Source organism: Athene noctua, chromosome 20 (genome assembly GCF_965140245.1).
Source record: "Athene noctua chromosome 20, bAthNoc1.hap1.1, whole genome shotgun sequence".
NCBI lineage: Eukaryota > Metazoa > Chordata > Aves > Strigiformes > Strigidae > Athene > Athene noctua.
Genome location: NC_134056.1, coordinates 6225815 through 6253574, shown reverse-complemented (window position 1 = coordinate 6253574; position 27760 = coordinate 6225815). Strand labels below are relative to the sequence as shown.

The 27760-nt window shown below is 48.0% G+C and overlaps 2 protein-coding genes across 7 annotated transcripts; one reads left to right on the top strand and one right to left on the bottom strand.

The window, feature by feature from the left end:
• Positions 1 to 131: 131 nt before the first annotated feature.
• Positions 132 to 6435, bottom strand: C20H9orf78 (chromosome 20 C9orf78 homolog). The gene is made up of 9 exons (XM_074924080.1): positions 6235 to 6435; positions 4940 to 4999; positions 4231 to 4282; positions 3972 to 4042; positions 3688 to 3765; positions 3071 to 3268; positions 2461 to 2597; positions 1622 to 1720; positions 132 to 1062 (listed from the first exon to the last, which is right to left on the bottom strand). The coding sequence occupies exons 1-9, from the start codon at positions 6315 to 6317 to the stop codon at positions 971 to 973; spliced, it is 870 nt and encodes a 289-aa protein (XP_074780181.1). The 5' UTR covers positions 6318 to 6435; the 3' UTR covers positions 132 to 970.
• USP20 (ubiquitin specific peptidase 20) lies at positions 5047 to 27507 on the top strand. Of its 6 annotated transcripts, none has more exons than XM_074924075.1 (25): positions 7179 to 7861; positions 10648 to 10762; positions 11142 to 11195; positions 11914 to 11976; positions 12113 to 12244; positions 12834 to 12930; positions 13086 to 13155; positions 13713 to 13826; positions 14930 to 15008; positions 16344 to 16785; positions 17704 to 17841; positions 19104 to 19216; positions 19669 to 19841; positions 20309 to 20403; positions 20954 to 20987; positions 21428 to 21473; positions 21731 to 21911; positions 22378 to 22504; positions 22625 to 22794; positions 23436 to 23517; positions 23886 to 23994; positions 24369 to 24471; positions 24714 to 24785; positions 25437 to 25621; positions 25972 to 27507. In XM_074924075.1, exons 1-24 carry the CDS (start codon positions 7824 to 7826, stop codon positions 25595 to 25597), a joined length of 2808 nt encoding a protein of 935 aa, XP_074780176.1. In that variant the 5' UTR covers positions 7179 to 7823; the 3' UTR covers positions 25598 to 25621; positions 25972 to 27507. The 6 variants fall into 6 exon arrangements, with proteins under 6 accessions (XP_074780180.1, XP_074780179.1, XP_074780176.1 ...); XM_074924074.1 differs by having other exon boundaries at positions 25828 to 27507; XM_074924079.1 differs by lacking the exon at positions 7179 to 7861 and adding an exon at positions 5047 to 6080 and having other exon boundaries at positions 25437 to 27507.
• The last annotated feature ends 253 nt before the right edge of the window (positions 27508 to 27760 follow it).

The following is a 27760-nucleotide window of genomic DNA, read 5'->3' as shown; positions in this document are numbered from 1 at the left end:
TTCCACTTCTAAGCGACAGGACGTGGACACCTGAACAGGCACAGGATACCCTGGCAATCATTACCACCAGCACCCAGAAACCATTGGTGGGTATCCCACAGGGAAAAATGTAATTTACGATCATTTAAAAACACTTTTATTATTTGAAAGGTTCTAAATCTTGCCTGCAAGTACCCACAGATCACACCTCTGAGGAAGACCTGGCACACACTGGCTGCAGGGCCTCAGGGCTCTTCACCAGCTGCCCTATTGACCTTGTTCTAAGAGTGCAAAGTGAGATTTTCCTCCAACAGTTACAACCCGATCCAATTTTTAAGCGCAGTGAACTGCTACAGACATAACTCTACAGGGAGAAAAAGATAGAAAAGAACATGGCTCATGATGTAAAATCCTCAGCGCTGGGTCTCTGCTGTTGTTTCTTGTGCTGATGACAGACCCAGCAAGGCAGTGCCAGGCACAGCCCACACCACAGTTTCTCCTGGAGCACTTACGAGCCAGGCTGTGGAGCAGCATCTCAGCCTTACACACTCTGCACAGCAAAGGCCCTTGGGAACAAACAGGAAGTCTTCTAACACAGTTACATTCAAACAAACGGGCTTTAAATCTTCCCTTTATATTTACAAGGCAAATAGCACTGCTGCTTTCAAAGGATCTCTTTTTTTCTTTGTGTTTAAGAGGGCGAAAAATTATCTGTATAAACAACTTTGTTTCCTTACTAAAAAATGCCAAGCGTGGAAGCTCATGTTCTTATAAAAGAAGGTTTATAACTGAAAATAAGTTATATACAAGATTTGACTGACCAAAGAGTTCACAATCACCTGCAAACTGATTCACTACAAGATCACAAGAAAAGCTGTGTAGGTAACGCCAGCATGTGAAGGCTGTGACTCTCCCCAGCTTCATTTCAGGTCATTGACACAAAATCCTTTATTAGTGGAAGCACAACTGCAAAGGCTTCAGTCCACATTCATCAGTATCGCCTATTCATCTTCTTGAATTTCTCGTAATGATAATCATCTGTTGCTTTTTCATTGAGTGGACGTTTGCGATTTGGAGGAGACCCTTCAAAAGAAAGAGAAGGAAATATTATTTCCTGTCCTTTCATCTTCCTGAATTTCTCATAGTGATAATAATTTGTGGCATTTTCACTGGCTGGACATTTGTGATTTGGAAGAGGCCCTTCAAAAGAAACAGAAGGAAATACTATTTCCCTGTCCTTTCACAGGAGACATTTCCTTAACTCCAACACTTCCCTTATACAGCTCTTCGCTGTGTGAAAGGTTATTGCTTTAGCTGTCAATGCTCCCCAACCTTGCACCCCTTGCTACCCCAGCTTTCATCAAATCCTTGTCAGACAACTTTGGCAACACATTTCAGTTGTGACCTTTGCTACTCCACCCATGGGCATCTCTAGACATCCTCCATCCAGAGGGCTCCATGTGTGACCTAGTAGGGGTACATCAAGTGCAATCAGCCTCTCATGGACTTAGATTGCTCCATTTCCCCACTCTCTCAGGGCACCAAGAGAAGAGGAGGTAAGAAGAACTGCGTGATTTCTCTGTGCAAAACCCCTGAAAAGTTTCACTGACTGTCCTTATGACATTCCAGACTTGGAACTTACGCTCAGGTTCTGGCCTCTCCGTATCCCCCACTCTCAGTGGACGTGGTTTTGGATCTTCTTTGTTCCTTCGCACAGGTGCATTTAACTCCTCGTGATAAACTGAAAGGAGGAAACCATCGGATAAGGAGTGTTATCTGGAGCAGTGTTATTCAAACAGATGTATTTCTATGTCATTTGTTACAAGTGATCTTTAGCAGAAACAACAGAACAAACATTCTTGTAATTGGTTTCTATGGATAATCAATACACACAAGATGGGAGACAGCAAATTTCATTAGCACTATTTCATCAGAAGTGGCCCAAAGACTCATTTCCTTCAGAACACACAAATCTAACTCCAAACCACGCCTGTAAGCGTGGTTTGATACAGCAGAAGGCTGCCTTTCCTCCAGATGGCTGCGGTATGAGAGGCTCTCCCGGAAATTAATTCCCATCTCCTGTCTAGTAAGGTCTATGTTTGCTTGACTGCCTGTCTGCTTTGGCAGCCTACAAAATGGATTCTCTCAATTATAAACCATCATTTAGAATTGCAGTCGAGGCAGGCATTTCCAGCACACGCTCAAGACACAAAGTCTTGAAATTTATGAGGCAGTGTCAGCTGGGAGTTCAAGAGCAGAGAGTCAATCCGTGAGTAATATGTCCTTCTCCATGCTGACAGATGGATGAAAAAGACCAAGCCAGATGGGGTCTATATGAGTGTCCCAGAAAAAGGAATCAGGCAGCTGCTTGTGCTGGTACATGAACTAATTCCTCCTGCATCAGACTCTGTCCCAACTGACTGCTTTTCTTCAGCAGGGGAGAGGGTCACACCTGGGTCAGGAGAGCTACGTGAGACTTACATCTGTTGTGCTGGACATAGTTAACAGCCATGTTGGTGGGAACAAAGGAAGTTTCGCTGTCTTTCTTTTTGTTCTGCTGCTCTGCCAGCAGCTTGGCCTTGGCCTCTTCTGTGGAGATGATGTTTTTTATTTTTGCGCTAGAAAAAAGACAAAAGAAAAAAATATTTAGAAAGGGTAGTGGGCATAGAAATGCTAGGTGGATGGATTTTGGAGACAGTAATAGCACTGCTATGGTATTTGCTGTGGTTTTTTGAGAGAGAAGGCAATGCTACAGAAATAGATGCTTTGCTTCAAAGGCAAAAGGGAAGCTCACATCCTTGGTGCATCCTCTTTCAGCGTGGGGCACAAACTGATCCTCCAGAAAGCTGCTAGATTCAAGTCACAAAAATCAAGAGGCTCTTCCCAGAAGTCACACGATGGAGCTGCACTGGAGCCCTATCCCTGTGTGGAACATGCTGTGCTAGATCCTGCGTTAATCCAGAACAAGGCTCAGTCCCACTCACAGAGCCAAACCAGGGCTGTACAATGCAGCCATTCCACTGCTCTGCCAATCAGCACCTGCTCATCCCAGCAATCCAGGCCCTAACCAACAGATCTGTGAACCACATACTCAATTCCCAGGTCCACTTCAGGAATGCCGCTCAGCATCTGGTTGGACAGCATCTCCTCAGTCTTCTTGGCAGAGGAGACACGGATGTTCTCTGGCAGCTCGTATAGAGAGTCCTCGGCATTCTTAAGCTTCACCTTCTGCTCCTCGTTCTCCACGATTCCCTTTCTCTTCTTCAGCTCCGTCTCAATGTACTTCATCCTAAACAGCAGCATACAAGGGACACATAGCATTTAATTCTGTTTTCTGTACTCTGTCCCAGTACTGCTGGGCACAGCTGCATGACTGTCCTGATAGCTAGGAGAGAGGAATGAATAATCTCTCCAGAACAACTCAGCTAACATCAACTGCAAGAAGCAATTGTCCAAGAAACAACCAGATCCTCCAAGCTCTTTCACAAGAGCAGGGAAGGCTCCCACTGGTATTTAATGCCAAGCTAGCTGGCTGGCACCTCCCATCTTTGTCCATGAGAAAGCCTTCTCGAGTCTGGCAGCCAGGAGGTGAAAGAGCAAGTGAAATTAGTCACTGGACTACTCGGTATCCAAGACAGAAAAAATATAATTGTGAGGGGACACCCAACCCCAAATTCAACATCCCAGACACAATGCAGCACAGCTTACATGTCAGCATCTTCATCCCGCCTGTTGGTTTCAGCTGAGAAGGAAGTTCCCAAGTTTAGATCTTCTTCTTCATTAATCCTAAATGAAAGCCACAATGTTTACAGTTTTGGGTTGTTTGGTTTGGGGTTTTTTTATAATTTAAATAATTTGACAAGTTAGAGTAACAGTATCTGGCCAAACTGCATTATGTTAAACTCTTCAAAGCAACAAATGCGGTTACTTCATTACTAGCTGCCATTTAATACTAGTCCAGGGAGAGATTTTCAGAGCTCATATGCACCTACCTGTCCTTGCCTCTTTCTTTCAGTTTCTTCATGTCTACCATTCCCCCAGATTTTATCTTAAATGGGTCATCCTGTAAAAGAAGAAATAATGAGAAGCCCTGAAGCTTCCCTCTAGTTTAATGCTAGTCTTCAAAATCTGGATAAAACCAGAGAAAACGTGTAAATACTGAGCTGGGACACCAGTCCTACTCCAGGCCATACTCCCACTTTCACATCACTACATCTTAGTGCTGAGGTGATGAAAGTGTCTGGCACTTACCACAAGCGTTGCTTCTTCTTGTAACTTCTCTCCCACAAGCAGAGCCACAGCACTAGTTGAGCAGATAAAGTAAATAAAATTAAGTGGAAAGAAACATATTACCAACAATACTGCGTTTCTTTATCCTTCTCTAAATCTAGCACAGCCTCACACACTGTATTAATACTAAATTGACAGTCTTCCTGATCACTCCACATGGATAGAGGAACTGTTACTGTTTTGGGGAAATGAGAAGTTAAGGCAGATTTTAGTGTCTTATAACGAGTAACTAAAATAAGGGACACAGTTCATTGTTGGTGCACATTTCAACTAGGTCATCAGCTAATCAGTGGCACCAGATGAGAGGGGAGAGGGGAATTAGGACAGAGGAGGTGTGAAAGAGTCCAATTTAAACCTTTTACTGTTTAGTACAACAGTAATTTGTTGAATATACATTGAATGGTAAATCCCAATCTTAATATTTTTCTTCATGGCTGGGATACAGAACAGACTTTGCTTGTTGTAAACTGACACAGTGCACCTGTACCAAACTTCCCCTCTTTTCCTTTCTCAGGCTTTAATGTAGGAACTCCTCTACTGACAGCATGGTTTTGGCACTATCCGACATATAACACTTTTGACTGAAAGGAGGCACGTGACGAGAAATTTACTGCTACATTACACCATCGGACAAAACGCTACTACACAGCCTTGGTGGTACATCCCTTACCTCACCCCATTGGGCCGCTTTCTGAGGCTCTGAACTTCTTTGGCTTCTTCAACTTTTAACCTAAAGAAAAAATATTTCACTTAGTACTTGATGCTTTGGTTCTAATTAATTTAATTTGATTTTCTGCAGTTAACGTGGAATCTTCTAGACTGACTTTACCTTAAATTTCTACATATCAGTGTCCACTTTTCTTGTTATAGATTAGGTAAATATTTTCTATTTTACTTCGTTTAAGCAACTCCATTTATATGAGAAATCAGAAAAAGCCCCACATGACATCTGCTAGCTATGTCCCCTCACTATGCCTTTCCTCAATTGAGGAAAGAAGCATCCAAACACTGAAAGGCTTTAAAAAGCACCAATGTGGAAAGATCACCAAGGATCACCGGGTTTAATTCATTAAGATCTCCAGGCAGTATTCTCCTCACAGGAAAACAGAAGGTTACTAAGCAAGACGAAGTTAGTGCGGGGCACTGTTACTCCTGCAACAGCTGGCCCTAGCTAATAAAAACTGTCACTCCTCAGGAGAAGAGGGAACTAACGAAACACTGTTGACAGCAACGTGGGCAGCAGCTCTGAAGTGAATATAAGGCAGCTGAATGATTCCAAGATACACCAGTGCATGAGTGACTCAGAAGAAAGTTTATGGTAGATTTAAATATCAAGTCCCTATATATAGGCTGACCTGCTTTCTTAATTTCTTCAGATATTTAGACTTTTCCTAATTACGCATGTCTTTCAGTATCTGGCACGACCTGTGCATCATAAAATATTTTTCTGAGATAAAACAGTAACAGAACAGATCTTGCTTGGCACGCAGGGCTCTGAAATCGACGCGGACCCCCCGTGAGCGCCCGTTTCCAAGCGGCAGAAGCGGAAGAGGAGCCGAGGTCAGCCCCGGCCCCGCGGGCTGCCCCGGGGAGGGCGAGGAGCGGCGGGGGGGTGGTGTCTCTGCGGCACAACCCGCCCATCTCCCGCCTCAGCCCGTACCCGGGTGGCGACCCCCCCTGATCCCGGCTGTGTCCCGGGGCCTGCGGCCGGACATCACAGCGCGCCGGTCATCTGCGTGACGACAGAATGACGGTGTGACGCAACGAAGCCATAATACACCGGTGCAACAGGATGATGTGACACGACAGCGGTACGTGACGATATGACAGGACACCACGGCGTGACACACCCGGACGCGGCGCTGCGGGCCCGGGGTCCCGGCCCCGACCGCCGCAGGGCCGGGCGCGCCCGTAGGCCGCGGGAGCGGTGGGCCCAGCCGGGCTCTCCGCCGGCTCCCGACCCACCTGACCTCCTCAGCGATCTGCTCGTCCTCCTCCTCCTCCTCCTCGTCCTCCCTCCGCCGGCGGAAGGACTTCTTGGCCGGCATGGCACCGGCTGCAGCGCTCCGCCACACCGCAACCAACCACCACCCCCCCTCCACTACCGCCGACCCCGCGTCGCGCAGCGATGACGTCACAGCCCAGCGACGAGGCCGGGCGGCACCTCCCATCCGCCAGCACCGCGGCCGGGCAGGAGCCGCCGGCCCCGCTCCCGCCTGTCCCGGGGAGCGGCGTCTCCTCCCGCCGCTCCAGCAGCGCGGGCCCCGCTCCGCCGGTTGGGCCGAGACCCCTCCGTGCCCTCCCGGCACACGAGTTCTCTTTCCCGAGGGACATCCCGTGTCAGCCACCAGAGTCGCTTTGTTTATCGCAGTCCCGGCAGAGCGGCCAGGGACAAATGGCGCCTCCGGCAGCGCCTGTCCCACGCTCCCATTGTAAATCCCGGCCTTCCGAGCGGGACGTGGCTCCCCCGCGCCCGGCGGCGCCACGTCGAGCCGGTGTCATCCCCCTGCCGCGTCCCCGCCACCGGGCCGCGGTCCCTCGGGGCTGAGGGGACCCGGGCTTCGCCCCTCCAGAAGTACCGGCCGCTCGGGTAACGCGGGCACCGGGCGGGCCCTCAGCGCGGGGAGCCCTCGGGAGCGGCCTCCCCGGGGTCCGCAGGGGCAGCAGCGCCGCCGCCCGCCTCCTCCCCGCCCCGCCGCGGCCCGGCCCCCGCCCCTCCCCCGGCCTGCGCGGCGCCCGCCGCTCCGCCGCCGCCACCTCCCCGCGCTGCTCGGGGCGCCGCGGCCCTTCCCCGCGCCGGGCCGCAGGGCGCGGCCTACCCGGCGGCCCGGCCCGAGGCGCAGCCCCGCAGCGGGGCGGGGGCGGCGGCGCCCCGAGCATCCCGCAGGTGAGAGAGGGACGCGGGCTGGGGGGGGCGGCGGTTCGACCCGTCACGGCTGCTCCGCCTCGGCCGCGGTGTTGTGGGGAGGGCGGCCGGGCCAGGCCGGGGATGATGCAGCAGCAGCGGCTGGGGAGCTCCGGCCCCCCCGAGGTCCCGCCGTGCCTGGGCAGCGGGGCGGCCCCGCACCCCCCAGGGCCTGGTGCCTTCCCCGGGGTGGCAGCGGCCGCTGTGCGCCCGCCACCCTCGGAGTGGGACCCTGCGGGGCGGCCGGTGGCTCGTCCTGCCCGAACGCAGCGGCGTGCGGGCATGTGTATATTCAGCTTCGCTCACGGCGAACAGCCGCAGCCTCTGTTCGAGAGGAGTCCCGTTTTGGGGGTCTGCTGTGCTTGAGGAGCGACGCAGCAAGGCAGAGGGGAGCGGGGGGGTGTGGTGTTCCCGAAGGTGTTTTTTCCTTAAAAGCTAAATCTCTAGGTGCGCTGTCGTGGTGTGACATCCTGTAATAAATCTGGGTTAAAACCTGGTCTCCTCTGCCTGTTCTGCATAAAACACCTGGCTGTCCAAGACGTGATGCGGTGCAGGCGTCGAGCTCTGTCAGAAGTGCCTGCTTTCTGGTTCTTCCTTGTCAGCAGGGCAGTTCAATAAATATTTCTTTCTTCAGTATTTCAAGTATAAAATGTCGCTAAGAACAACTGCAGATGCTCCTTTATCTTGGTAGGTTATGCAAGATGAGGGAACAGACCTGGTAGTCATTTTGCAGATGAGCAGTGCTAGGATTTCTTTTATTTGTACAAACAGTTACTCTGCAGACTCTGAATCTGCATGTATCTGACATTCTTGACAGCTGTCTCTAGCTTTGGTACTAAACCACACAGTTGTTTAAGAAAAAAAAAAAATCGAGAAATGTGTTACTGTAGAAGGCAGAGACACTGGCTTTGGCAGCAATTTAAGCGACTGAAAGTAGGTTGCAGTTACCGTGGAATTGTTCTGACATGTTCGTGTACTGTTCTTGCACAGTGGTGCTTGAGAAATCAGGCTGAAGGACTTGTTCTAAGGTAACTTTTTTTCCCATCATACACAGTACATTTTGACAAGCACTGTTAAGCTTTCAGGCAGTGCTTTTATTAAATTTCTCATTTCCTGAGCAGCATTTGAGAGCTCTGTGCGCCAGCTAAAGCTTTTAGAGCAGAGTCGTGGGCAGGTCGGGATTGAATACTTCCTTCTAAACAGTTTCTGATGCGTTCGGTCAAGGCTGAGGGGGGAAAATGAGGGATTCCCTGTTTTGTTCATAAAGGGAAGCCCTGGATGAGAAAATCAGCATCCCAGTGCTGGTAAGTTTAGAGACATGGTTTTAATTTAGAGTTGGGGAGTGGTCCCATGGATCATCCACATCTACAGGACCATATTTAACAGTGTGTGCTGCAAAACCATTCCCAGTTAGCTGAAGCTGGTGAAATTGAAGGGGTCTGGAATTAATTTTAAATCAATATTTTGTTTCTTAGCTTTTCTGGGAGACCTACCTCTTCTGGGAAAGGGATAAGAAATCAAGGAAGGTGAACTAGCAAACATGGCATTGGTACTTTTTTTTTTTTTTTTTAATTGAACCAGCTGATGCATTTGAGAAAAGGGGTTAGTTTTGAAGAAGGGGCTGAGAGCCTGGAAGTGTCCCAGTTTTATGTGTTAGTCAAAGATACTGGCGCTCTTGTCACTTGTCTTTTAAATCAACATATGTTACATGATACTATTTTGCTTCTCTGTGAAGCTGCATGAAATTGCTCAGTTGTTTGTTAAGCATCTCTTCACAGGTTACTGAGACCCTGGTTGCAACCAGTGTTGTGCTTTCTGGCATGCAAATATGATTCCTTCCCCCTCCAGTTTTGTTTTGCTCCTCCAGTTCAGTTTATTCAGTTCCAAAGAGGGCTGGAAAAACATTGTTATAAAATTATCCTTGACGTTTGTCTTCTGCCAAGGCAAGGTGCTAGGCAAGCTTTTCAACTCCCAAGATAAGTGTTGCTGATATGGCTTCTTCATTTATCCTTTTTTTTTTTTTTTTTTCCCCCCGCTCACAGTGATTCAGACCAGATAACACTGGGAATTCTTTCAAATGTCCTCAAAATGTGAAAACAACAGAAAATAGCAACCATGCAGCTGGAGTCATTAACTTCATCAGAATTAACTTCATAAGAATTTTCCACTTCTTTTTTTTTTTTATAATGATGTGGGCTTTCCAGCCAATAGTAATATTTTGGATCCTGCTCTGTGTTGTTAATATCACTTGTCTTCTTTTTCCTTTAACAGCCACAAGTGAGATTACTTAAAACTGTGCTTAAGAAACACAAACTCATCTCTTTTTTTTTATAGCTGCATGTTACTGAGACGTTTCAGGTTTTTTACATACGCATGGACTACCATGAAAGTGTTTCTTGTGCTCATAAGCATGCAGCTATGAAATCCTCTGTACTTGAGGTGCTTGGATGCAGGAGCTGGGTGAAACTGTCTCGTTACATTTGGTACATCTTGGAGAGTTAACGTGGCTCCATGTTGTTAAAAATCGATGAAATGGTAAATTTTTCAGAGACTGAAGATTGATTATCTGTGTTACAGATCATTTAAGTCTAATTCCCTCTTGCCCAGTTTAATTTACAACAGTAATCATATTTTTAATGTTTGATAAAGTAGTATAATAACTAAATGTGATATTCAGATCAGCACAGAATGGGTAGCATGAAGCCCCTAGACACCATAAGCTAAATACTTGTGTCTTGGGCTGCAGTGCCCTTTCACTTTTAATCTAAGTGTCATGCAAACAAGCTATTTAGATGTGTATCTCTTCATACTGCATGTGCGTGTTTGGCAAGAGGCAGCCAGTTCACATCACCATTTTTTTTTCCCACCCTACCTGCCAAGCTAGCACAGAACACCCAGTTTCTAGAGGGGAAAGCTTGGCTTATCAGGGTATTCATGGTACACAAGACCAGTTGAGTTACATATGGAAAGCACATAGGAGTTAATGGGAGTTTTTGGTTATTGCTGCAGGATTCTGCATCATTGAGAGATGCTCTGTGATCCAGACAGTCAGGGAGTTTAAGATTAAGAAGAGGGTGCTCACTGTACCTCTGTTGGCATTTTGAGATTACAGCAAATCCATCCCTATACCTGAAGCTGAGTCAGCAGCTGTGCTGCTGAAGCTGTGCCTGTGTGCTGAGCTCCTCCCGACGTTTCTGAACGCACATTCCACATTGTACAGATTATTAGCTTTCTTCACATGTTTTCTTCTCCTCCCTGTTGCTTTGCTCACGATACCACAATGCAGCCACTTAGCGACAGGTCAGAACTGTGCTAGTTAATATGACTGACTAGATTTAGATTTGGTTTGATCTTTGAACCTTACAGATGGATATCATAATCTGTAATATACAAAACGTGCTAATTTATCTTCTTACAGCCTCTGAGAGCAAATCTGACATGTAGCTGAAAGGAACTATCCTTTCTTGTCCTAGGAAGACACCCCCCTGCAGGTGGGCATTGGTGAAAATGGGGGATACAAGAGACATCTGTCCTCACCTGGATTCCATAGGAGAGGTGACCAGGGATGATCTGCTGCTCAAATCCAAGGTACAGGGTGTGCTGGTTGTCAGTCCTTTCCCTTTTTCATGCATGGGTTTGCATGTTTGCTTTTTGGAGAATAATGCTGCCTATCTCTGTAGATGAGAGGCAGAAACTCTTCCAATGCTGATGTACCCTGCCCACGTCCCATAAAGTAAACCTTTGTTGGCCCCATCTGATCTATTTCTCACTGTCATTTTATCCTGCTCAAATGTGTCACTTTGTTAAAATGCTGCAAAGTGTGTATTTAATTGGAAGTGTGGGATTAAGAAATGAAATACTGCAGGCAGGCGAGGGCTGTCTTATAGAGAAGTTTCCCACTCTTGAAGGACTAGGTTACTTAAAAACCAAACAAGCAAACAAACCTTCTTTTATCATGAATATGCAGGGGACTTGCCAGTCTTGTGGAGCTGTGGGACCAAATCTCTGGGCTTGTCTTCAGGTAAAAATGGCTTGCTATTTGTGTGCATGATATGGTGGGACTTCCCTTTAATGTATTTTTTTAAAAAAAAGAAGGTATTGTTCTGAAAAAAAAAAAAAGAGCGGGAAGCAAAGGGGGGGTTCACAGTAGAACGATCGACAGGTTTTTGATGGACTCCAAGGAGAACTATTTTTTATCCCTAGATAAAAGGCTAACGCTGTCAGAATATGCCAGGATGTAACAGTTCATTCCTCATAGGTGACTGCCCCCTGGTAATCCCCATAAGAAGGAATAAAATAAAATGGCCAGCACTGACTGCTGGCTGCGTCCTGCCTCTGCTGGCCACTGTGGAGGGAAGCTGCAAGTGTGAGACCTCAGAAGACATCGCTCAGGGCAGCGAGGCAAAAGGGGATGAGAAGGGGCATACGGGTGGGCAGAGGGAGTTTATTTTTACACTGGTTGCCCAGATGGTTTGAGACTGCTTGGATGAGCTGCCCATTGGAGCAGTTGCCTTGGAATGGAGCCTTTACGTGGGTGCAGACCTGGTTCCAGGTTTTCTTCCTTAAATCAAGCAACTCCAATTTTTCATCTTATTCTGGGCCCTGAATCAAAAACAGGTTAGAAAACTGGCAAGATCAATTCTGAAGTTTCAGCTGCTGGTGGGACTGAAGCTGCAGACTGTTTTGTGAAGGGTCTAATTTGATGCGTCCATTGTAATTTTGCTCTTTTCTCTCACTAGATTGGTTGTCCTTATGTTGGTTGTGGGGAGTCCTTTGCTGACCACAGCACACTTCATGCACAGGTGAGCTTTGCTGTCCATCTTAAGACAGAGTCAGATTTTTCCCATTACCTATCCTCCTCTAGCCTGTTCTGGTAGTCCAGTGTTTCAACTTGAGCCAGCTGTCAAATCATTCATTATTTCACCTTTTAATTTTTAGGCCAAAAAGCACAACCTGACGGTGAATCTGACCACTTTCCGTGTCTGGTGTTACGCTTGTGAAAAGGAGGTGTTCTTGGACCAGCGCCTGGCAACGCACACGCAGTCACCGCCAGTGAAGTTCCCTGAACCGGTGGGTCTGTGTCACAGCGTGGCAGGGTGGAATGCTTGGCAGAGGTTTTGTTTACCTGTTGCAGAATTAGCCAAGAGGTTTCCACTATGAGCCAGGCTTTTGCTGTGATGGGAACTCTTTCACTGAAGGTGGTTACCTGTAGCCAGAGGCCCAACAGCTTTGCCTTATGGGATCTCCCAGCAAGAACACTTCCAGATGACTTGAATATCCATTCTGACATTATTTTTAACCTTTCCTAGCTTCTTCCGTGGGGCATCTGTTTCTGGGAGGAACCACAACAGCTGTCACATCTTCATTCTCAATGCACGGCCTATGGAAATTTTAGCTGTCAGACCAGAAGCACATGTTCTTGTGACACTGCTGCATATTCCTGATTCCTCTCTTATCATGTGTACTGGAAGCAGTAATGGTACCATTTCCACACCCTCCTTGCATTAGTGAGAAGGGGGGACAGTGCAACTGGTTCTTCTCTCTCCAGAGTGCTTTTTTTTTAAAGGCTGGCTCGATTTATGTGTATGATAATATCTCTTACAACTCATCTTTCAAAGCAGGCCTCTCACTGATGCTTATTTCTTTGTCTTTAATTTAGGATTCTCCATTGCCTGCTCACCCTTTGAAAGCTGTTCCAATTGCAGTGGCTGATGAAGGTGAATCTGAATCAGAGGATGATGATTTGAAACCAAGAGGTAACTCTGCATCGAGTTGATGAAAGGGCTGTGAGGCTATCTCTGCAATCTGTAGGATTCAGCCTAGAAAGGGCTGAATTCCCTCTCCTTTGGGGAGGAATGTAGAAAGCAGCATGTCTGGAAAGTGTTTCATGCCTCTCTTGTTTGTGCTTTAGGCCTTACCGGAATGAAAAATCTTGGGAACTCCTGCTACATGAATGCAGCCCTTCAGGCTCTCTCTAACTGGTAGGCACTAGGGCCCTTCAGCAGAGTCTTTACGAGACTTCACTAAATATCAAAAGTGGCACCTCCGATTCAAGAGTCTTGCAAAGAGAAATTCGCCAGGCTAGGTGCAGAAAAATGTAGTGTTTGTTTAGGGCAACAGCAGTTTTACAGTAGGAAACAGAATGAATAGCCAGCTTGTGGCGACGTACAAGACTCATGTTTAGATTAGTGCTTGAAGTAAAACATAAACATTTCTCCCGTGACAGAAATGTATTTATCGCATGGGAAGGCATGTCACATCTCTTTGTTCTCCCCACTGATACCTTTCTAACGACCCATATTCTAAAATATTTGTTAGCTATCCTGCTGAGAACTATACTGGGAACAGATTCAGGTCAGCCTTTTTGTTCCGTGTTAGGAGTCAAGTCTACATCTGGAATCGCTTCTTTCCTGGATTAAAAAAATCTGTATCTTAAGCATGCTTTCAAAAATGCATGCATTTAAGTTTTGATAAACCCTTAAATAGAAGCAGAGGAGAAATTTCTGTGCACTGAGTTCTTCTCTTTTTTTTCTTGTAGCCCACCTCTCACACAGTTTTTTCTGGAATGTGGTGGACTGGTCCGTACAGATAAGAAACCAGCACTGTGTAAAAGTTACCAGAAGTTGGTGTCTGAGGTTTGGCATAAGAAACGGTGAGTGGTTTAATTTAATTAATTTAATTGGGACAGGTTTCATAGTTATGTTAGTTCTGAAGTCTGGCATCAGCAAAGAGGAAATTTGACCTTCGGGGATAAGTGCATTGTCTAAGGCAGTCAGTTCCAACCCCATGTAGATGGGTGTGCGAGGATTCCCCCATATCTAGGAGATCCCCTGTCCTGCTACTGGTGATAAAATGGGCATATGGATGTCAGTGAAATGAATACATTCTTAATATTACAACTTTTGAAAGATATATTTTTAATATATATATATAGCTTCCCTGTTGGCAATGAAGAAAAAATAAGGGAATACTTTTGGCCAGTTCTGAGTGTTTTGCATGGACTGACCAGCAATTAATGGCACTGCTCTTGATTATCAGAGGGATCGATGATTTGGATGGGAAAAGTGATAGATTTTTATGGAAGATATTGGAAAATGCAGGTGATGTTTTGTGAAGTGTTTGTTATTGGTTCAAATTCTAGACCAGTTCAAAGGACAGTGTAAAATAATGCAGCCCTGTTTAAATCTGAAGATGTCTGCTTTGTGCAATCAGTTGAAAAAAATCAAACTAGGAATTTAAATGGCATTGCATGTTTCTTTCATGTTAGCTGTTAACAAGGGATGAGTAAGATACAGAGCAAAAGTGATCAGTGTCTTTCTGTAGACTTTGAAGTAATATAATGTCATTTTAATATTGGTTTTATTTATCTCATTTACTGGGTGATCAGCCCACCCAGATTTTGAGACAGACATGGTGCTGCAAAATCAAACCAAGTAACTAATTGCAAAGCCCCGCTCTGTAGAGAATCACCTGAGACCATTCAAAGTGTGGACAGAGCTTTAAATTAAATGTGCTCTAGGGAAGAGTCTCTCTGGAAGGGTAGACTGAAATGACTGTGAGATGGTTTCTGTCTCTTAATTTGTATGTCATCCAACTAATAAAGAAATATATGCCCAGGCTTTGCAGGTACATAATTATCTTTTGTCCTCTTTAACTAGTTACCACACCCTGTTCTATGGTTTATTACACAAACTGGCTCTAGGCCTGATAAGCAAACTAACTTTTTTTTTTTTTTTTTTTTCCATATCTAAACAGCCCGAGTTATGTTGTTCCAAGCAGTCTGTCCCATGGAATTAAACTTGTCAACCCCATGTTCCGAGGCTATGCACAGCAGGTGGGGCCTCAACAAAAACATGCCATTATTCCAAAGATGGGGGAGGGATTTTTCTTCCTGCAGCAGTGGTGCCTGTGTTCAGAAGGAAGAGCTTGAGCTCAGGGGTCATGCCCAGTTTGTGTCAGTATTAGTGACCTGACAGAACACTTGGGTGGGATTTAGGGGACCTGGATTCTCTTCCAGGCTCTGCCTCTGGCTTACTGGTACCAAATCAGTGCACTTTCCTGTGTCAGCTTTCTCACCTCTGAAATTATGATGGTCACCTCCTTTATAAAGGGCTTTGAGATCTATTGATACATGCTATATGAGGGTTAGGTATTATTTATTCACATCAGAGCTGAGAAACCTGGATAAATCTGTAGTGAAAAGTTAAAGATAGGAATGTTCTATATTCTTTTTCTGGGGAATAACATTTAAAGATAGTATCCTTTTTTTTCTTTGAAGTTTTTATCAGTATATGTCTTGTGTTTATTCTTTAGAATAAAATGTAAGCATCAAACCATGATTAGAAAATTTACAAGAGAAGTGACAGTACATCTGAGCTGTGATACTGACAGGGAATCAAAACAGAATAAAAATCATGATTAATGAAAGAACTTCTATATTTATCTTTGATGTGAAGTATGTTGGATTGGAAAACTCTCAGCTGTGAAGAGATAAAGTTGAAAGGAAGACAGGGCAGGCTAAAAGCCAAACTTCCATAAAATAACAGGAACATCATAATTAACTTTCTGGAGTTGTCAAAATACCAAGTTGCTTTCCAGCAGATCCTTTGAAGCCAGCGTATCAGCTCTTTTACCATGGATTATGAATGTAGCAGCTTGCACCTAGACTGTATAGCCTTTGGTTTCTGGTTCCATTCTCCATTTATTAAAGATTTTAATCTGCCCTCTCTGAGAGGGATTGCCATGAGCAGAAGTCAGTGTTCATGAAATTTGTTTTGCTGGCAAGAGTCTGTTCTTTACAGCCCGCTGACTTTATTAGGTTTCTCCTTGTCTCTCACCTCTTATCACTGGTAAACCCCTAATAAATAAGCTCATGGTTTACATACTGTGACCGCTCTCTGGATTTTCATGTCTTTCAGGTGAAGATGTTCAGATAAAAATTGGGCCTTTTATCATTTAGGAGTTAAAAAAAATTATGTAGCAGACAGGCTTCTTGGTACACCGCCACGGTGCTCTCTCTACTTTAGTAGGGTCTCCTCGTGTGGCAGAGTTGGCTAATCTTTGTGGGCAGCATGGAAAGAGGCTGGGAATGGAGCCATCTCCTCTTTTGCCCCCCTCATTTGCTCCACTTCTGGATGGATACTAACACGGAATTACTCCTGGCTTTCAGGACACTCAGGAGTTCCTGCGGTGCCTGATGGATCAGCTTCACGAAGAACTGAAGGAACCCGTTGTTGCAGAGATGAGGGATTTGGATACCAGTGACCAGGATGACAAGCGAGAGGGTGACCGAAGTCCTTCAGAGGATGAGTTCCTCTCTTGTGACTCGAGCAGTGACAGGGGTGAAGGAGATGGTCAAAGTCGGACCACAGGGGCCATGGGCAGCAGCACCCTGGCAGAGACAGAGTTGTTGATCCAGGATGAAGCAGGGAGAGGGATCTCCGAGAAAGAGAGGATGAAGGACAGAAAGTTCTCCTGTGGCCATCGGCGCAGCAACTCGGAGCAGGTGGATGAGGATGCAGATGTTGATACTACTATGATGCCAGTTGATGGTAGAACCTCACCGGAGATGCTGCCAGCTCCCCGTCCTGCCAGCCCATGTAGAACACCAGGTATACACCTCTTCCAGTCATGTTATTGATGAGAAGACATGTTACCACCCTACACAGGGACTGTGTTGTAGTGCAGTGGCACATAATGGGACTGTTCCTTCCATGGGTTTCAAGAGATTTTGCATCCAAGATTTTCCTCAGTGCCCCTGGCAGTAGTTCTGCCTTTGTGAACAGTTGTTGCTTTAAGAAAATCTAAGGTGTGAGCCAGAGAGGTGCTTAGATGGGCTAAAGTGCTATGGAGCTGAGCAAAGACTGTGTCCCGAAGGCAGTGATAGCTGTCTCTGCCAAACACTGTATTTATGCCTTTTTGTAATTTTAGAAAAAGGTTTTGTATATGTACTTTGCTTTATCTGATAGGCTGGCCTGGGGAAATACTAGCTGTGGGAAAGGCGTGGAAGGAGGTCTTTGTTAGTGTTGGACTGTGGGCTTTGTGGAGAGAAAAGGCAGAGACACAGTCTGTGCATTTTTGTGTCTTAGGGAAAAAAGAGCAGCAGTTAAGTCGTAGGTGTGGAGTCACCTCAAACTGAACATATCCGATCTTTCAACACTTCTTTATGTAAGAGTCTTACTCTGCCAACTGGCACCGAAGACAGCAATGCTGTTTATGTGGATTAGGGATACAAGAGCAAGCTGTAAAACCTAATTAGTCATAAGTGTGAAAAAATGGTGGATTGGTATTTTTTTTAATATGTAATTATTAGCTGTTCAGTATAGCTCTGTATGCACTCTTACCCATGCACTGGGGGAGCTGTCCCTGCCAGCCTGTGCAAACAGGACAGTTAATAGACACTGAAAGGTACATATTGGGAAAGATTCTGTGCTGGATGGCAGAGCTGGCCTGGCATTGACTGCAATGGGGTTGCTTTTCGTAACTGGGGTTTTCACCAGTGCTCTTCTCCCTCCCCATTTTCCCAACAGAACCTGACAATGACGCCTACGTGCGTTGCTCCTCACGCCCCTGCAGTCCAGTCCATCACGAAATGCACTCCAAGCTTTCTAGCAGTCCTCCTCGCTCCAGCCCTGCCAGGCTTGGACCTTCCTACGTACTCAAAAAAGGTAATGCAGAGTGTGTGCTGGGAGACAAAGAGGGGAGCATGTAGAGGAGGAGGGCTTCATTTACAGTAGAGAGGAGGAGTCCATCATGATTCTTGATTAGCAGTTGTAAGAAGTGCTGATTCCCCTGGACATCAGTGCTTTTAAAATAGTACAAGGCGATGACTACAATAAACCTGCAGGTAAAGGCAAACTCTGGGCGCAACAGATGTTCTAGGATGCTCTTGTGTTAGAGCTTGGAATGATTTCTCTGCCTGTATCTGCATGCTGTGTTTGTTATTAATAAAATGGTTATGAAGTCCCAGGCACAAGCTCTGTCCCTTTAGGGGAGTGTGGAGATGTGTAAACATTTGTCTGCCAGACTTGAATTTCATAGCATGTGGGCCAGAGAACTGTAAGATGATGTTGCTGAGGGAGGGCTTCCTGCCTCGCAGGCATCGTGGGCTCGCAGTCCTAGAATTCAGACTGCAGATGTCCATCCAGGGCTGGGAGCGTGGTGAGGCGTCAGAGCGGAGCCTGGCTTCTGTTGTTATCAAACTGGTCTCTTCATCTCAAGCAAATTGCAAATCGAGATCCCTCAGCACTGCGTAGTCTGCAAACACAATGGCATGTGCTTCTGCCGCTGTCCCTACAGCTGTTCAGTGATGACATTCTTTCCTCAGCCCTGTCCCAGCCCCTGGCTGAGGTCAGCACAGCCACAGATGTTCTGGCTGGATAAAAAGCGCTCTGTCTCCATGCACGTGTGCGTGGGCAAGAGGGTTTGTTATTAAACAGAACTGTGTGTTTGGCCAGTCCCTGCTGTGGAGAGTCCTCTCCAGTGCAAGACACCTGGGGAACACATGGGAAATGTCCGAGGGGAAAAACAAAGGACAAAGTACATGGACAGGTTGAGGGGGGAGAGGAAGTGAAGGGTAAAGCTTAGAGCAGAATGTTGCAAGACCTCAGAAAAGCAGGGGCTCTCTGTGGCAGGGCCAGGCTTCTAAACATGGAGTAAGAGGATGAAAACAGCATTTCCAGTAAATGCTGGAACAATTTCTGCCTGCTGAGAGCTGGCACGTTTGTGTTGGTTCAGTTGGCTGCCTCCCCCTTTCTGTACCACCCGAAGCAGTGGTGCGCTTCGTGTCCGTTTATAACAGGCTTGTGAGTGGCACCTGGAGAGGCAGGACAGCACTTGTCCTGTGTTCTTGTGTGGCTGTGTGGCTCTACTGAGACCAGAGATGCGGAGAGAGTTGCTACATGATGGGTCTCCCTTGTTTGTCTTGCAGCCCAGATGCAGCCTTCTGGGAAAAAGAAGAAAGAACTTCGTTATCGCAGTGTGATTTCTGACATCTTTGATGGCTCCATTCTCAGCCTGGTGCAGTGCCTCACCTGCGACAGAGTGAGTCGTCAGGAGGCTGTCAGGCAAAGAGCGCAGTCTCTTCCCTTGTAGATCTCCCCTTAGGAAATGGTGCTCCTTTTTCCAGAGCCCGTGGGATGCAGTACGGCCTGCTGGAATGATGATAGGTGGATGGCGGGGGAGGTGTGAGAAACCTGCCGTGGCAAGAAGCCTTATTTCTCTGTAGGGATCTGTTTGCTTATTCGTGTTACTGAATTGGCTTAGCAATATCATGTTCACATTAGAAAACTCATTCTAGTGCTACAAAGACCATGACAAAACTCATCCTGCTGACAGCAGCGAAGAATAATTAGCCAGAGCCAAGTTGCTCTTACTGCCAGCTCAGGTTTGTAGCCTAGACAAAATCCAAGCAGAGATAAAAGGTGATGAAGGTCAGGTCCCAGCTCCATTACACCCACAGGAAACCCAGACCTCTTGCTCTTGGATATTTCCAGGTTTCTACAACAGTGGAGACATTCCAGGACCTGTCACTCCCGATCCCGGGGAAGGAGGACTTGGCCAAATTGCACTCTGCCATCTACCAAAACGTGCCAGCTAAGACAGGGGCATGTGGGGACAACTATGCCTCACAAGGCTGGATTGCTTTCATCATGGAGTACATCCGGAGGTGTGTTCCCTATGCAGAACCTCTTTTTTCTGGGATTTCCCCTGCTGGAAGGCAGCTGTCCCTAACCAGTGGTGTTTCCAGCAGAATGCCAGTTGTAACCATTCCTTGGAGGACAGTGTGTGGTACCTCACAGGTCTGAAACCTTCTCATGTAAACCAGTTACTACTGTTCCTCTAGTTCTGTCATACACCTGGAGATCTCTTGTGCAGCTGATAATCCCTCACTTATTTACGCCTTTAGCTCAGTCTTGCCCTCCAGAGCAAATTAATTCCTGATGTAGTTTTCCAAATCATTTCCAGTTTGAACAATCACAGTAGGAGCATCAGCTGAGAGAAATCACGCTTTCTCTGCTCCTCTGGGATGTGTGATGAGCTTAGGACCTACACCTAGAAGGAAACCCATCGTCCCTTTGGGGTTTTATACCAAAGTGTCCGGCTATTTTATGTATAATCCCCTCTCTTCTGCAGATTTGTGGTGTCCTGTATCCCTAGCTGGTTTTGGGGTCCTGTTGTGACGCTGGAGGATTGCCTCGCTGCCTTTTTTGCAGCGGATGAGTTGAAGGGTGAGTTTTCTTCAGTGGGGTCTGACAGCATGAAACAAGGCAAACCGCATGGAGGAGTATTTCACATAACATTTTGGAGGTGGATTAAATCTGGAAATCCTGCCTCAGTATTTCACGTAGAGACTGGCAGTACCAGAAGTTGGCAGCTCAGCATCTCTGAGCAGAAGTGAGTTTTTCCACCTGCTCAGGGGTGGGAAATCTGAGTGAGTGTCCTCAACGGGGAGCAGCCGTGGCTGTTGGTTGGCTGTGAGTGCTGTGGCTCCTTAGCCTTCTTGGTTTCTTCACTTTTTCCATCAATTTCTTAAACTCTAGAGGACTCAAACAATTTGCTGTATTCACTTGTGTCAGTGGGCAGTTACATTCTTTTCTGCTAGGGGACTGCATTCTTTTTTTTTGCTTACCTATACTGAGAGAAGGGCTGGTTTTGATCTCTTCTCACCCTCCCTTCCTCAAGAGGTGGCTTAACTTGGTTTCTCTGCACTGGATGGGAGTGTAGCCATATCAGCATTGTGCTCCAACCGCATAGTGTCTTTCTTCTCTTCATCCACAGGGGACAACATGTACAGTTGTGAACGGTGTAAAAAGTAAGTTTGCATTATCTGTATCGTCTTGTATTTCTGGAACTTGATTTCTCTGTACTGTTGTCAAACATTCTGCTATGCGCTCTGCCTGGACATTTCTTCTGCTGAGTGTCATGTAAGTTCTGCCTTGCCTTCTGCTAGAGTTCTGGTCTTGAGAGGTCACTGGTGGCAGACAGGAGAAGTGCTGGTTTTGGGGGGAAAAGAAAGGAAGAAGGATCTGAACAGGGATGTGGCTTAGCAGTAACAGAGCTATTAGAAAGAAGAGGGGTGACAAACTGCTCATGCCATGCCTCATTTAGGAAGGATGCTGCAAAAAGCCTGAATTTGTGGCTGCTGGAAGTCAGGATTTGTCTTGGATTTCAAAGTGAGCAAGACCCAGCCTTGCCCTTTGGCATCCCTTTGCTTTAGAGATTTCTCACAGCTAGTTTCTCTTCCTCCCTCAGACTGCGGAATGGAGTGAAGTACTGCAAAGTCCTCCGGCTACCAGAGGTGAGCAAAAGCACCTGGTTTCCTCATTTTCTTTTAGCAGCCGCTGAGGAAGTAAGGAGGCCAGAGGTAGAATAGCAGTTTGTTTTGGTGGCAAAGCCCTGCATCTAGACCAGAAGAGACTTCCCCGTTCTAAGCTGACGAGCCAGCAGGATTCATGACTAACAAGTGGAAAGATCAGACGCAGAGAGATGTGCTGTTTTATCAGAATACCCACGGCAAAACTGTGCTTTGGTGTTCTCTGTCCTTTGGTCTTTCAGATTCTTTGCATCCACTTGAAACGGTTCCGGCATGAAGTGATGTATTCCTTCAAGATCAACAGCCACGTCTCCTTCCCCTTGGAAGGGCTGGATCTGCGGCCTTTCCTAGCCAAGGAGTGTGTCTCCCAGATCACCACCTACGATCTCCTGTCAGTCATCTGTCACCACGGCACAGCAGGCAGTGAGTCCTTCTGTGCGCACAGGCAAACAGGAACGAGAGGAGTGTGAGCAAAGCTGCGGGCTGTGCCAGGACCAGGCAGTACCCCTCTGGGGTGAGGTGCAGCGCCAGGCCTGCCCCCTCCGTTCCCAGGCTTGCTCAGCCTCTGCCCTTTGAACAGGGAACCCAGCAGCTCCCGACAGACACCCTGCAGCTATTTCAGCCTCGCTGCTGGCTTGGTTCAAACCCTTCCCCCATGTTCTGTCTCACCGAGAGGCCCTTTCCAAGGAAGGCAAATCAGGGTGACAGTGCCAGGCACCCTGCTCCTGCAAAGCTTGCCTGAGCAGGAATTACTCCTTTTTTTTTTTTTTTTTTTTTTTCCTGGCTCTCTGTTCTCTGCCCACAGTCAATCCTGTTTGTGCTGCTGACACTACCCAGCCCTGATTTCTGTGCTCCGAATCCCAGCAGTGTGGTGTTTTCTCTGTCACAGGTGGGCATTACATAGCCTACTGCCAGAACGTGATCAACGGCCAGTGGTACGAGTTTGATGACCAGTATGTCACTGAAGTCCACGAGACCGTGGTACAGAATGCGGAAGCCTATGTCTTGTTCTACAGGTGCGTTGTGCCCTGGCTACAGCAGTCCCTTGCTGGTTATAGAAAACCTAGAAATGCATTTCACAAACTTCTTAAAGTTTTCAGGAATCGCTTAATTTTCATTTCCTTTCCCTACTTAAGGAAAAGCAGTGAAGAAGCTGTGCGAGAGCGTCAGAAGGTTGTGTCCCTTGCCAGCATGAAGGAGCACAGTTTACTCCAGTTCTACATCTCTCGAGAGTGGCTCAATAAGTTCAACACCTTTGCTGAGCCTGGTCCCATCACCAATCACACCTTCCTGTGCTCTCACGGAGGTAAGGCAGCACTGCTGGACCTGGGAAGAGTGACTCAGCTGTACCTTTGTGCTTCCTGGTGCATTAACAGATGCAGAAAAGCAGCTCCAGCTGTCTTCCTAGTACAGCACTTGCTGCAGTAGGATCCTTCTTTGGCAGAAACTCCAGATGGCTCAGGGAGAGATGAGACAAATGCCCCATTGTCCTGCTGATCAGAGGCCGGGAGGGATGCGTAGTGCTGGGAAACAACACTTTTCAGTTCTCTTATTTGTTTTTAAAAACAAACCTGTAAAAAGCAGATAAGAGCATTTATCTGTGTTACCCTACCAGCAAGGCCGGCCTTCAGTGCTTGTGTGGAGAACGGAGCACGTGCTCCTGAAGAGAGCTGATAACACGTTTTACTGTTCTGCTTCCTCATCTGTCATGCTGGGGAGTCCTCTTGTTTATAAATCTCCAATTGGAAATGAAGCACTTGATTAGAATTGAGGCTGTGAATTGAGAAACCTTCACAGTTAATGAACTCTTGACTGTCTTCATTAGCATAAGAAGCAGATTCTGGAATAGGAGTTTTCAGCAAGGAAGATCTGCCTCTTTTTATTTGTGTTTTTACTCAACAGTAATGAGTTCCCTTGTTAACTCTCCCTCTTCCCTTTCCTCCACAGGGATCCCTCCCAATAAATATCATTACATCGATGACCTGGTTGTGATTCTGCCCCAAAATGTGTGGGAATATCTCTACAACAGGTGAATATGGCTGTTTCATTCTTTCTCCCGTTGAGTTTTGGTTTTTATTTCACACACCTCGGGCAATGACCAAGACACAACGCCTTCCCAGGGCACCTCAAAGACATGCAGTACTTGGTGTGGACTGGCAAAGACTGGTATTTGGTAGAGCCTCCACATCTAAACCAGCATGAACTGTGTCAGTGCGTTGTCCCAGAGCAATATGTGACCCTCCCCGTGCTACAGCAGTTCTCTCCACTCAGCTGCAGTTGCAGCTCCCTCACCAGTGCCTGGGGCAGTATAAAACCCATCTCTGTGGGATGCAGGGCTGGGGAGCGTTTCCATTCCCCTGCAGTTCTCTGTTCCCCTCCCTCTTTTCCTGTGCTCAGGTTTGGGGGTGGCCCCGCCGTGAACCATCTGTACGTGTGCTCCGTTTGCCAAGTGGAGATCGAAGCACTTGCCAAGCGCAGGAGAATCGAGATCGACACCTTCATCAAGGTTCGTAGGGGAAGCACCTGGAAAGGAGGGCGAGGGGCAGAGGTGGGAAGTGGAGACCTGTCACAGACTGTTAGTGGAAAACTGCCCTGGCTTTCCAGAACGTGATCTACAGCATGGCCAGGAGATTGACCTTGGGGTTCCCCAGCGCTGCAGCACGGGGAAGGGCAGCTGAACACGATAATGCTGCGTGTGGCTGCCTGCACACCCAGTCTGAAACCATCGGGGTCTCCTGCCGGCTCTGCTGAGCAGGAACGGGTGGTGAGGAAGGTGGTGGAGTGACATGGGGTTCTCCTAAAGGCTGCCTTACAGTGAACAGAAGGGGCTCCCCCAGATCTCTGACTAAATCCCTCCGTGTCTATTCTCTGCTCTCCCAGCTGAACAAGGCTTTCCAGGCAGAGGAGTCTCCAAGTGTCATCTACTGTATCAGCATGCAGTGGTTCCGGGAGTGGGAAGCCTTTGTCAAGGGGAAGGATAACGGTAAGAAGCCAGAGAGCTCTGGTCTGGAATGGAAATGAGTTATATTTGCTCCTCAGTGAGTGCTGCACCTGACTGGTGGGACTTGAGGCTGAACAGAGTTCAGGCACCAGCCACCCAAGCTGCTGGCAGGTCCCCAAGAGCAGGGCAGAAATAACAAGAGAACTAGCTCAGGAAATAAGAAGCTGAATCTGGTGGGAACATGGAAAGCAGAATGTTTTTTTGACATGTTTGTTCTCTGACAGAGCCTCCCGGACCAATTGACAACAGCAAGATTGCACTTGCAAAAGCAGGTGGCCACGTGCAAGTGAAGCAGGGTAAGGCTCGTGCTTCCTGCCTTGTGCGCCAAAAAGGTGAAGGAGAATGTTCTGCTGGGTCTGGCAGTGCAGAGTGAAGTGGTCACAGAGCAAGACGGTGTCACAGGGGGTGACAGTTCCCTGCACAACCCGCCGCTGACCCCCGCGTGACCGGCCCCGCTCTGCAGCGGCAGCTCCTGCCCGACCCTCTCGCTGCACTGGAGCCTGCAGTCCCCCTCCTGCTGGTGCTGCTCCCCAGGCCCCTTCCCCCACTCCCCTTTGCCCCCCGTGGTGTGGGAGCTTTGATCTGCCGTTGCTTTTGGCTTCATCTTCACTCAGCATCTGCTGGGGTCCAGCTGGTGAAATCACAGGGCCTGTGCTGCGCGCGCTGGGCTCTGCTGCGCGCAGATGAAAGTTGGCTTTGCGTCTTGGCTTCCAGCAGCCGGTGGCACCACGGGGGGCTGGTGGGGACCCCTGTGGCTACCGCTGCGCAGTGCAGAGCTGCCAGCGGGGCGGGGGGGGCTCCCCCGGGTCTGGAGCATGCAGCTGCAGGGACCACGGGTGCTTTCCCCGGGGGGGCCCGTGTGGGGGGAGGCAGTGGAAGAGGACGGTGTGGTGCAGTGGGTGCCCCAGCCCTTCCCTCCACCGATGGCTGCCGTTGTCCCCCCTCAGGTGCTGATTATGGGCAGATTTCCGAGGAGACGTGGATTTATTTAAGCACACTGTACGGAGGGGGCCCGGAGATTGCTATCAGACAGAACCTGGTCCAGGTCCAAGAACTGGAAAACCTACATGGGGAGCAGAAGATTGAAGCAGAGACCCGGGCTGTGTGATCTGCGCGGGACGGGGCAGGGAAGGTACGGCACAGGTCCGTCCGTGCGGGGATGGAAGGCTGGGGAACCCCGAGGAGCCAAACCCCGTCCCTTGGCTGGTGCTCGAGGTGTGGGCAGCTCCCACCACCACCTCTGGGGAGGGCACGTTTCCTCCGTTGTCCTTTCACGGGGCTTTGCACAGAGGGGGGGTGCGGAGCAAGACTGGGAGAAAAGCAGCTTCTCTCATTCAGCTCCGGCTGGGGCTGTGGCAGGAGGCAGCAGCCAGACCTCACCAGGACGGGTTTTGACCCGAGCCCTCTCCTTTTTTGTTTGCCTGCAAGAACCAGCACTCCCAGCTTGCCCCCAGTGAACTGAGGCTCTCTGCTCCTTTGCAGGTTTTGCTTTTGGCACTTTTTAACTCAAATGTATAAAAGGTAATAAAACATCAAGTTTCCAGCGGGCAGTGTTGCAACTAGAGGAACCTGTTATTTGAAGCTGACTAAAGTCACAACGTCTCCCAGTAGTTTTGTGCTGGTGGTGCACAGCTGTCACAACCTCCTGGTTTTGCTCTTTATCCAATTCTTATAAATTCAGTTGCAATCAAGTAAGAAATTTTGAAAGAGGCAGTTTCTTTCTCCCCTAACCCCTAAAGCCACACCTTCACGGTTTCGCGGATTTTTTTTTTTTTTCTCCTTGTATCTGATTTCACGTGTTCAGCACATTTTCAGAGAACAAAGCTGAAAGAATCCCCCCTCCCCGCGGCTTCCCACCACGTTCTTTCCGCTCCTGGCAGCTGTGGGGCGCAGCCCCCGGGTGGGACACGAGCCGTTTAACCAGGGAGCTGGGGGACACGGGCTTTAGGGCTCCTGCTTCACAACCCCCTTCTCAGCCCGACCCCGCTGTAAACCTCGAGCTGTCCCACGTCCGTCCCGAGGAGCGAAGGGGCGCAGAGCCTGCCCAGACAGGTCACCCTGGATGGGGCTGAGCAGGCTCAGGGGCTGCTGGAGCAGTTTTTTTTAGGAAGGAGCTGTTTTCTGCACCCCCCCCCTCCATGCTGAGGTCATTCCAGCTTCTCACCCCAGATGTCGTTTGTGTACACAGTGGCTCATTTAATGAACAGAAATAACTTGCTCCCCGATCTGCTGCCGCTACCACAGCCAAGGAGCATCCAAGAGCAGGCAGTGGGGAGAGGAACAAAGGCCGAAAAGGCTCAACACTACTTTGCTCAGCAGGGCTATTCCTGAAAGCTCTTTGTTCACCTCGTAAGGCAGAAAGGCAATAGTTAAATCTTTGCAAGTGTTTGAGTGCGATTTAATGGAAGCAGAGCAGGGCAGAGGCAGAGGCGGCCTCTCAGGGGTTGTGGAACCAAACCTCGCTTCCACGGGGCTGGAACGTGACTGATTCCACAGGGTCAACCCTGGCCGTGGTGGTACCAGGCGCAGCACAGGGCTGGGACCTGCCGAGCTCCCCACGTAAAACAGGACAGGGTGGGAGGGGAAGGTGGTTCTTTGACATAGAGCTAGAAAGGGGGACAGGGTGTAGGACAGGAGAGTTTGAAAAGACAAATGTGGCCTTCAGGTTGTTTTTTTTTTTCTAGACCAAATGTTTGCTGCAAACAGCAACTTCTTCTTTAAAAGTCTGTAAATGGTTCAGCATGTTCATTTTACTGTGCTGTTCATTGGATGCTTGTATATACCCAGCCAGGCCCGAGGGGAGGTCAGAGAATGAGCCACTGTTGGGATTTCTCATTGTTTTAAGCTGTCTTTGTTAAGCCACTGCAGCCGCCTTTGAATCTGCTGCAGAGCCCGTAGGGCTGCATGTCTGTGTTGTCCGTGCTGTTCCCAGGATGCTGTACAGATTGTAATAACGCTCCTGTGCTTAAGTGTTACACCTTGTGCTGAAAATGTGTTCCAATAAATACACCTGCATTCAACATGTGGCTGCCTGCTGCCTGCCTGGCCGGGGGAGAGGGTCTGACAGCTTCCAGGGAGCTTACGGGGTTAGCGAAGAAAAAATTTTTAAAATTTTTAAAAATAATAAAATCCAAACTTCTGCTGCTAAGAGGCCTTACAGTAAGAGAAGCTCCTGAGCAGCAGCGAGCAGAGCTGTGGTAGCCCAAGTCCACTAAACCATACTGGGCTCGCTCAGAGGAGGGCGCCTGCTCCTTTCTGTGGCTGCTCACAA